The sequence below is a fragment of the Citrus sinensis genome, chromosome 9, assembly GCF_022201045.2.
Source record: "Citrus sinensis cultivar Valencia sweet orange chromosome 9, DVS_A1.0, whole genome shotgun sequence".
Lineage (NCBI taxonomy): Eukaryota > Viridiplantae > Streptophyta > Magnoliopsida > Sapindales > Rutaceae > Citrus > Citrus sinensis.
The window spans coordinates 5,138,806-5,149,497 of NC_068564.1; the positions used below are offsets into that span (position 1 = coordinate 5,138,806).

The following is a 10,692-nucleotide window of genomic DNA, read 5'->3' on the forward strand; positions in this document are numbered from 1 at the left end:
CTTTCCCATTACATTCAAATATAATTAATTTCTGGACGTGTTTTTATATTTTTGAATTATTATAATTTTTTAAAGTTCAAATTGTTAGAAAATAATGGATTAAACTTATAAAAATTACTGGATGTGTTTTATATATATTTAAATTGTTAGAAAATGATGGATTAGATTTTTAAAAATTGCTGGAAGTGTGTTATATATTTAAATTGTTAGAATTTTTTTTTTTACTGGACAAAAACGTTACAAAATTTTTTAATATTCTTATTTTTTTCTGTTTGAAAAATTTATTTTATTAAGTGTTGTGAGCCCAAAATAAAAAGAACACGTGAAACGGCAGCATTCTGTCGTTTTTTTCTCCAGTTTAATATTTTTATATAGCATCTTCTGTGCCAGGTCCGAATTTTTTAATCCTTTCTAAAAAGCTGGAAAGTAATAAGTGAAAGAAGACAAAGAATCTAGCTTAAACAATTTTTATATGGTACATCAAACTTGAACAAAAATAATAAAGTGTTGGCTCTATTGGTAATAGAGTTTCTTTAAGTGGCTTGATTGTATTTGTTTTTCAGTTCGATTCGCAGGAAAGTCGCTTTTATTACAAGAACATGTGCCTCCTGATTTGAGCTGGAACTTCTAATCTAAGTTGTGGTACGGACTTAAAGGTGTCTCCCACAGTTGCAGTACTCCCCAAAATACCTCATAGTTAAGGCTTAAAAAAAAAAAATTGAACAAAATTTACTATCTGCTCCCCAGGAGGTATTGCCCAGCTCTCTTCGCTTAGTTTTATCTTCCGGCCCTCTTGAAAATTTTTTAATATGGTACATCAAACACGTGGATTAATGGAGAGGCAGCCAAATTATATATGATTGCTCAAGCTCTTAATTCCTGAACTAAAAGAACTTCTAAAGAAATGATGCCTTCAAGCAAGTGCATTCTTCCACTGATTTCAGTTCTTCTGTTATCAGCTTCAGGGACAACTTCAATCTCAGTTTTAGATAATTTTATCAAATGCCTCACTATTAATTCCGAGGTTTACATTCCTTTTTCAAATTTCTACACTCCAAACAACTCTTCATTTTTGTCAGTCCTTGAATCTTCTGCTCAAAACCTCAGGTACTTGGTGCCTTCGATGCCAAAGCCTGAGTTTATATTCACTCCATTGAATGAATCCCATGTCCGAGCAGCCGTTATCTGCTCCAGAGATCTAAGGATTCATCTAAGAATTCGAAGCGGAGGCCATGATTATGAGGGCCTTTCTTATGTATCACAAATTGAAACACCTTTCTTTCTTTTAGACCTTGCCAAGCTTAGATCCATTGAAGTTGATATTAACGATAAAACCGCTTGGGTTCAGGCCGGTGCCACAATTGGTGAGCTGTATTACCGAATTGCGGAGAAAAGCAATACTCAGGGCTTTACTGCTGGTCTTTGCCCTAGTGTAGGCAGTGGAGGGCACATCACAGGAGGGGGCTATGGTACCATGATGAGAAAATATGGCCTTGGTGCTGACAATGTTGTTGATGCAAGAATTGTGGACGCTAGTGGCAGGATTCTTGACAGAGAAGCCATGGGCGAAGATTTATTTTGGGCTATTCGAGGCGGCGGGGGAGGTAGCTTTGGAATCATTCTTGCTTGGAAGGTAAAACTAGTTCCTGTACCAGCAACTGTGACAGTTTTTACGGTTAGCAAGACCCTGGAACAAGGTGCCACAAAGATTCTTTACAAATGGCAACAAGTTGCGGATAAGCTTGATGAGGATCTCTTCATTAGAGTCATCATACAATTGGCAAATGCAGGCCCAAAAGGCAAGAAAACTGTAACAACATCATACAATGCCCTGTTTCTTGGTGACTCTGAGAGGCTCCTCCAGGTAATCCAAAAGAGGTTTCCTGAATTGGGATTGACGCGAAACGATTGCATTGAAACAAGCTGGATCAGGTCAGTGCTTTACTTTGCTGGCTACCCAAATAACACGGAACCTGAAATTCTACTTGATGTACAGTCTTTAGGCAAGAACTATTTCAAAGCCAAATTAGACTTTGTCCAAGAGCCCGTTCCCGAAACTGTGATTGAAGGGCTATGGAAAATGGTACTAGAAGAAGATATTCCAATAATATTATGGAATCCTTATGGTGGAATAATGAGCAAGATTTCAGAAGCTGAGATTGCTTTCCCTCATAGAAAGGGGAACATATTCACAATCCAGTACATGAATGCCTGGAAAGATGGGGACGAAAAGAATGCAACAAAGCATATTGGGTGGATAAGGAGGCTATATGACTACATGACTCCTTATGTTTCAATGTTCCCCAGAGCTGCATACGTGAATTACAGGGATCTTGATTTGGGTATCAACAAGAAATTTAACACAAGCTACACTGAGGCTAGTGCTTGGGGTACTAAGTATTTCAAAGATAATTTCAACAGATTGGTCAGAGTGAAGATCAAAGTTGATCCTGATAACATCTTCAGGCATGAACAAAGCATTCCACCAGTTCCACTTGAGTTGGAGCACTCCACTGCTTGATTGGTACGACTTTTATTTTTCCTCTTTTAAATCTCCACCGGATCACATTTCTATTTATTTAACTAGTAATCCGGATTTTAATTTGGTCTGCTTACTACAATCATACTCTGAATGCATCTCATTGTACCACATGCCTAAAACTTTTTGATGGATCATTTTTGGATCAAGTGGTGGACACCTCTTCTTAGAACTCTTTCAAAATAAATATTATGTTATTGAAGCAAATTTTTTAACTCGGTTTCGACATTACTGATGCACAAAGATAGGTTCTGCTATATTTTCGAGCTTGGTTCTAGCAGCCTATTTTTTATGATAGTGCTTGCTGATGAGGATGGATTGCTGCGGTATGATTTGATTGGCACACGTGAATTTTTTGGTTATTCAACGGCAATAATGTTAAGACCTTTGATTTGGCCTAACGAAAAAATAAATAAATAAATAATTTTAATAGTGTAGTTGTTGTTTTCCAAAATAAACTAAAAATGAAAATGAAGAAGAAGTTGAGGAAGATTGTGACAATTACAAAATAAAAATGGAGGTGAGAGAAGCGCATGAATCGTTTCGTATCTTTTGTAGGACCGACGCCGATAGCCAATAAATTATAAAGATAATAATGAAAATTATAATAATAAAGATGATGATTATGATGATGAAACATTGAAGCGATATAGTAGTGTTTGTAAATTAGTTTTTTTTTTTAATATATATATATTATATGAAAAAATTTATTCAACTAATATATTTGTTTTAAACATACAAACATAGCGATTATTACGATATACAATTAGATCGGTCACTAGTGTATGTAACATGGTATACTCGATCCATCTAAAAATTTCTCCGAATTATCATCAAAATGTTGGTAAATAAATTTTGCGATATACATTAGTCCAAAGGTGGAATTATCATATGGTGGCCTGAGTGGGGGCCTGCTCCCAAATTTAGAGTAGAGTTTGATTATCTCCAAAGTGTTTTGAGACCTCATTTTTATGTAAACCCCATTAAATAATACTGAAAAATCTCCTAATGCTACTAGCACTCACATTAACTATAAAAATGCTCTTATTCAAAATAACAATTTCTCTGGTAAAATTTTTTTAAAAAAAGTATATAATGCGTATGTATGAGTCCAGGTGTGGGTAAAGAGTTTTGGGAGAAAGAATTTTTTTTTTTCATTTTTTAAAGAGAAACATGAAATTTTATTTAGATTTATAACTTGCCCTTTATAGTCCCACTCTTTAGAATGTCCCTTCACTGAAATTTAACCTATTATTATGTATGAACGGTGATATTTGATTCCCTTAAACATCTCATCAGCCTTTACTCTTCAATTAACTCCATTAAAAATTATTATTCTCTCTCAATATACTTGTCTAATCCCCACCTTATCCTTATTATAATAATTTTTATCATTTTTCTTCTCCCCATTGCATGAAAAGAATTTAAAATTTTGCTCATTAGCTTTGATATTCTTTCTCTTCCTTTTTTTTTTAAGGATTTTTTGCTTTTAGCAATTTACCATAGATTTTAAAAGCGATTGCGATCATCTAAAAGAATAAATTCAAAGTTTATGTTTATGAACGTCTTCTATGCTTGACCGAATGTTTATGAATAAAAAAAAAATTGATTTTTTTCTATTGCAATTGGGGCATAATAAATAAAAGAAAGTCGTAGAAGATTATATGAAAGTTGCAGTTAGAAGAGATGATATATAGATATGAACGAGAAAGAGATAAGAGATGATGAGAGAAAGAGAAAGTAAAATAATAATAATTGAATTAATAACATAAACCATTTCATTTTATCTATAAAAATCTCAACCATTGTTTGTTTTAAATCTAAGAGACTAGAAATTGTAAAAAAAACTTAAAGCTATTTATCCTTTTTAATAATTTTCTATAAGGATAAAATGAGTATTAACATAGAAGTGATTACTGGGTTGCTAAGATAGGGTGGGTGAAGCTATTTGAATCCATATATTTTCTCGCTATACTCTCTTTTTAATTAAGAATTTTTATTATTAAAATAATTTTTTTCATAAAATTACTTAATTCACCATTTCTTTCTTTTCATTCTCAATTTCTCAAGTCTCATAAATTCTTTCATATATTTTCTTTTAACCACAAACTATAAATAATTTGTTTCATTATAGGCTATCATAAATTAAGAGGATCAAAACTAATAATTCAAAAATGAATATCACCGGATTTTTTCAGCTATGAAAATTAATGAATATCAAGAAACTAATTTTGCCAACTACAAAAGTTAGTGAACATCAAGGGAAAAAAAATTTCTTACATACAAAAAGCATGAAATGTAGATTATAGTTTACCTAGAAAGGTAAAAAAATAAAAAATAAAAAATCCAAAAGAGATTGAATTAAGAGTTTAATTTGTGGAATGTGCGAGTAGTGAAAGACTATAAAATTGTCATGTTAGCAAAGAAAAAGATTAGTGAAAATTAATTTTGAGATTTTTAAATTTTAAGTTTGAATAATAAATTTATTTAATAAAAAAAAGATGTGAAGATGAATTTGGTGGGTTCAAAATTTCAAGTAGCCCCACTCTGTATGAGGGGTTTTTCACTTATCACTTATCACTTATCACCTATGTTCGGCGGTTCGGCCCCCTTTACAAAGGATAAAGGAAACCCACTGTGGTTGCATTTGGGTTTCAAAAATGCTTATCCGGTTTCAATTTGGGCTTCTGGAATTTGCTTGGGCCAAACCCTCTCGAGGAAAATTTCAATTTGCGTTGCTGGGTTTTTTTTGTCCATCAGGTGTTTTGTACTTATTTATATTATCTGTGATTGCTTTGCCAGCTGGTATATAAGTTTTTTTTTAACCAAATATTTTGTCTTATATTCCTTAATATCATTGATTTTTAAGATATATATTTTGAGTTTTCATTTTTGTTATTATTGAAAATAAAATTCACGGTGTAATATAAAATTCTTTTTCATTTTCTCACACGTATAAAGTGTTAGTCCGCAAAATGATAAAAATGGGGTACGTTATCCCGACGTAACGTAAAGCAGCCGAACCTGGAGGGCAATGTTGTAATTTCACTTAATATATAGATGGTCCAGAAATGTTTAAAATGGATTACGCAATGCAAGGAATCCTTTCCATAGAACTTTCTCCTTAAATTTCTTTCAACCCGAAACAGGTGTAATTTCATAATTACATAATATTTTTCCTCCTGCTTTTAGTCGGCGGCTCGGTGCAGCGTGGCATACATGTTATTAGCTGATTGGTGTAACAAAAGAAGTTGTGGAAGAAAATAAAAGAAAAATCAATGAAAAGAAGGAACACAGACTCGTTTGGCTAGCAGGAAAATTCTGCTCATAGTGGAGCATCAATTTTTCTTTTCGTTTTAAGACTTTCAAGCATTGTTGGGGGTGACTTGTAGGTTTCAATATACAGCTTTCTTTCTTTTATTTTTCTTTTTCTTTAAAGTTGGAATGAGCAATAGCTTAGTGGAGCACCATTTTAGGTCCACGTTTGGGGATGAAATCCTCTGCTTCATTGCTTGATGATTGAAAAGGAAGCACGGGGGCAGCAAAAAAGAGAGCCCTTTTGAAGACGTTTACATCTACCCACAAATAATATCAATTATTTTTACCAAGTAATGATGTACACTTTGGGTTGCATGGGTACAAGAATATTGTTGGTTCCACGCTTCCACTTAATTGTTTTTAAAAAGAAAAGAGTACGCGTATTCATTCTTCTTGATTTGTAGTAGTTAATTGACATAGATAAAAGTGTTTTATTATTATTATTATTATTATTTTAATAAGAACTTCAAAATCTTTTCTAAAGTAACATTTGATAGGATTATTTATTTGAAAATGTTCAGTGCTTTAGGAAAAAAAAATCATTTGTTTTATTGAAAAACTGCTTTTGCTACAAATATTTTTCTGAAAAAATAACATATAAATGATAATTTATAGTTTTACATTCTTGATCCAGCTACTGATAATTAGTCTTAATCCTTTTTTTTTTTAAAAAAAAGAACTTCATAATCTTTCTAAAATAACATTTGATCGGATTATTTATTTGAAAACATTTTCACGCTTTAGGACGAAAAAAAATTCATGTGTTTTCTTGGAAAAAAAATGCTTTTGCTCCAAATATTTTCTAAAAAAAATAATTTATAAATGATTCTTTATTGTGTTACGGTTCTGATGTAGCTATAGATAGTTAATTTTTGAAAAAGTTTTTATGCCACGTGGTGTTATAATACAATACTTAAAAATGGGTTCAGCTATAGTGCAACTGTAATACCATACCATAGTTACTTTCAACTATTGGATCCAGTTATATTGGGAGCAACTGTGGTATGGCGCCACAATTGCACCATAATTTTGTCCCTTAAAAAGATAAAGATCAATAAAAAAGTACAAACACTGTACTAGAGTTTGTAATTTTTTGTAACTTTTTAATTTTTTTAAAAACTTAAGAACATTCATACTTATTAATTTTATGTAGTTATCTCAAGAATTTGATCGTATAGTTTTTAATTAATTAGAAAATAATTTTTTAATTCTTATATAAGATTTTGATAAGAAATAACGCATTGATTATTTCTTGCAGCTTTTATTGTAGGACCTCTTATAATTGACAAGAGTGGATTAAGCCACAGACTAATGACAATAAACTAGGCAATAACAACGAAAAATTTGCAGCCAATTTCGGATACGCTGTGTGTCCTTTTCCCAAGTCTTTAGATCTTCACAGTTCCTCTCCATAGACGTTGATAATAATTAAATAATTATTTTATATCAAAATGCACTAAAAAACAAAGGGAAATCATTGAAATATGATGATAAAAACACAGCAAAAAATGGACCTACATTTTACCCAATTATGTGAAGTTTTGATATTCAATAACTTCGCATGTGACATTGCTTGCAACATTGTCCATTTTTGCTAGGCTGTGCCAGGCTTGTGGTCTTATTTGTTTGCTTTAATTTATCGTTCTTGGAATTTCAGAATAATTTATTTTTGGCATGGATGGTTGTAGCTTCTAAGGCATTGACTTTATAATTATCAGACCAATTATCAAATATTAATTATTCATTAGAAGCTATTCTAGCTTTAGAAATTGTATCTAATGGGTGTTAATTTCTTGTAGCTTCCAAGATATGTATTGCAGTGTTATCTTTTCTTTACGAGATGACCAATTCTTATGTGGTAGGTGAGGCAAGAAAATTTTAACTTCTAATAATTTTTAATTAAGTGGATTGGCCACGTAGAATTTAGAAGAGTGATATTCAAGCACTTTTATTTATCTTATTAATTCCCCATTACCCAATTCAAATTTTAAGGGAGTTAGCACTTAACAATTGATTTGGACTTACTCATTCTTTTTTTTATTAAAAACAAAGTAATAATAGAGCTTCAAATTCTTGTATAAAATTACTTCTACAGGCTGATGTGATATAAAATTTTTAATTGGATGAAAATATAAAAATAATATAATATAAATTTGTACAATAATTTATGTATCATCATTACTCAAAAAAAAAATTAAGAGGATTAATAAATTGGTTTAGCAATAGCATTTGAAGGAGTTTGATGATGTAAATCATTTTGACAGTTCACCATTGGATAATCTAATCAATCATAATCAGAGTTGATGTCCTTATTAACGGTCTAGATCTAAAGTTATATTAACAATATATTAACATTCATTTATTAGATAATAAAATAGTTAAATAAATTATGAAAAATTACTGTGAACAATTAAATATCATGACATCGATTGTAGAAACGAATTACTGAATTTTAAATTTTAAATTTATTTTCAAGGATCAAACGCTTATAATAATTTTTTTAAATTATTTTAGTTTAATAAATTATTAACCATCATATATTAAAAAAAAATCGTAAAAGACAAATTTTTGGTCAATCGCGTAAGGATTTTCCAAAAGGAAAATGTAATTTGAAAATCAGGCCGGGCCTTTGACAGAACGGGATTTCACCGGCGGCATCTTGAGCAAATCACTACTTAATATTGAATATTACCTTGCAGCCGTCATCTTAATTATTTTTTCTTTAACATTAATCGGGCATTGCCACGTGTAAGGTACAAAATTTTCTATCCTAAAATATCTCATTTTTCATTTTTCTTTTTCCTTGTGAAATTGAAGAGTCCCTACCAAACAAAATATTAATAATAATAAAGGTATACTCGGTATTTGTATTATTTACATTTACATAAGTTTTTCCGGTAAAATGCTAAACTTGGTGTAAAATGTGAACTGACATTTAAAAAAATATAAATATCCCTTATTTTCCTTTTTATGCCACTCCATTTCTGTGAAAGAGATTGATTGTCGGGGGGGAAAGCATCCTTGGGGCTGTATGCATTTGCCGTAGGTTCTTAGTCTTTTCTTTAGAAAGGGGTGTCCCTTCCTTTGGGTGATTATAGCTGTCTTATACGAAACATTCAAAAACAACGATCCATCTTTTTGTATTATATAAAATTGATCTAATGAGTATTAGTGCTACTATATATTAAGTATACGAATATGTGACACAATTTTATAACTCTTTGTAAATAATATTTAAGTTTGTGGAATAATCAAATAATTTTTTTAAAATAGTATTATTTAGCATAATGTGAACGTTATTACTCACTAAATAGGGCGTTGAACACACACACATACATAGACACATATTAATTTAATAAAAATACAAAATAATAAAAGTAAGTCATATAAATTAAGAAATATTCAATCCAATCAATTTAGTTATGTCAAATTAGTTTGTAAAAAAAAAATTTATATAAGAGTTTATAAATATATTATTATTCGTGTGTGTTACATATATACACAGACATTGACACTTTTAAATAAAAGATTTTGCAGCCTTGTACATTGAAAAACTCTTAAAAATTCAATCCGTTTTAACTTTTAGATATTTCAATACTAATGCAGAGTTGTTGGTTATGTGGATCTTTTATTGTAAACATCACAAGATTTATAAATTTTACATGAAATAATTGTAAAAAACCAAAAAATCAATAAAAATAACGCAAAACATTGAAAAACCGAACGTCGGATGGTGACAAATAGAAGAACATCAGCCGTAGCAAAAAAAAAAAAAAACTTATTCAATTATGTCGGTATTTTTTTTCGAAATAAACAATAATTAAAAAGAAAAAGTTGAGACGCATGTGACTGATTTTTCTGTCATAATTAATGAGTTACAAAAGGTGTCGGTTCGATAAAGCGAGTAATTTATGTTTTATACTACACCTGTACAACATCAGCTTTCCCTTTCACACAAACTACCGTTATTCCGACTGTAAACGCGCCCACACAATTGGACGCGCTTGCGAAATTATTTTAAATTGCATTTCGTTTTTCTTCTGTAAGCTTCTCTACGTGACGGCCTCATTAGCCAGTCATCAATACTCGTATATAACTTTCAAAAATCAAAAGGAAACAATAAATCACAGTTACAAATTTTTAATGAAGGCATAGAGAAATTAAAATATCATAATAAGGCTATGACTATGTTAGAGGAGATCTACGGTGGAGCACGAATTTCAATCACACACGCAAAATGATAAATGATAAAAAATTTATTATAACTCTTGATCGTGTGGTTATAAAGGGACACTCTACTTTAAAATAACATAACTAAATCCTCATAATAATTATACATGTAAACAGCTTAAAATATCAAGATAATTATCAATTAACTTACTTTTTATCAAAATATTATATTTTTCTCAGGTCATTTATCAAAATTTTATAACCTATTTTTTTGCTGAAATTTTTTTTAATAAAATAATATATTTATAGCAACTTTTCTATTTTGATCTTAATTATATTCATTGTAATATATATTCCTTTGTTGATTATCCGAAGATGGAATGGTGAATTTATACTCTCACAATAGATCGAAGTCTTTCATTAAAATTGTTATGAATTTTGTAATTAAAAAATTAAATAGAAAAAGGCTTCTCTTCTACTAGAACGGATCAAATATGTGTGTGTGTGTGTGTGTGTGTGTGTGAGAGAGAGAGAGAGAGAGTTAAAAAAATAAAAAAGAGGAACCGCATATGATTACTTAACCGTGTTTGGATACGCAATGCCATCTCGGTTATTGCTTACGTGGCGTCATATGAATACTTAACTGTGCGAAACCGCATGAACAC

At 30.6% G+C, this 10,692-nt stretch overlaps 1 protein-coding gene across 1 annotated transcript; it reads left to right on the forward strand.

Annotated features, from left to right (window-relative positions):
* Positions 1 to 681: 681 nt before the first annotated feature.
* LOC102618474 (berberine bridge enzyme-like 15) lies at positions 682 to 2,736 on the forward strand. Its single transcript, XM_006490173.4, has one exon. The coding sequence runs from the start codon at positions 905 to 907 to the stop codon at positions 2,519 to 2,521; it is 1,617 nt and encodes a 538-aa protein (XP_006490236.2). The 5' UTR covers positions 682 to 904; the 3' UTR covers positions 2,522 to 2,736.
* The last annotated feature ends 7,956 nt before the right edge of the window (positions 2,737 to 10,692 follow it).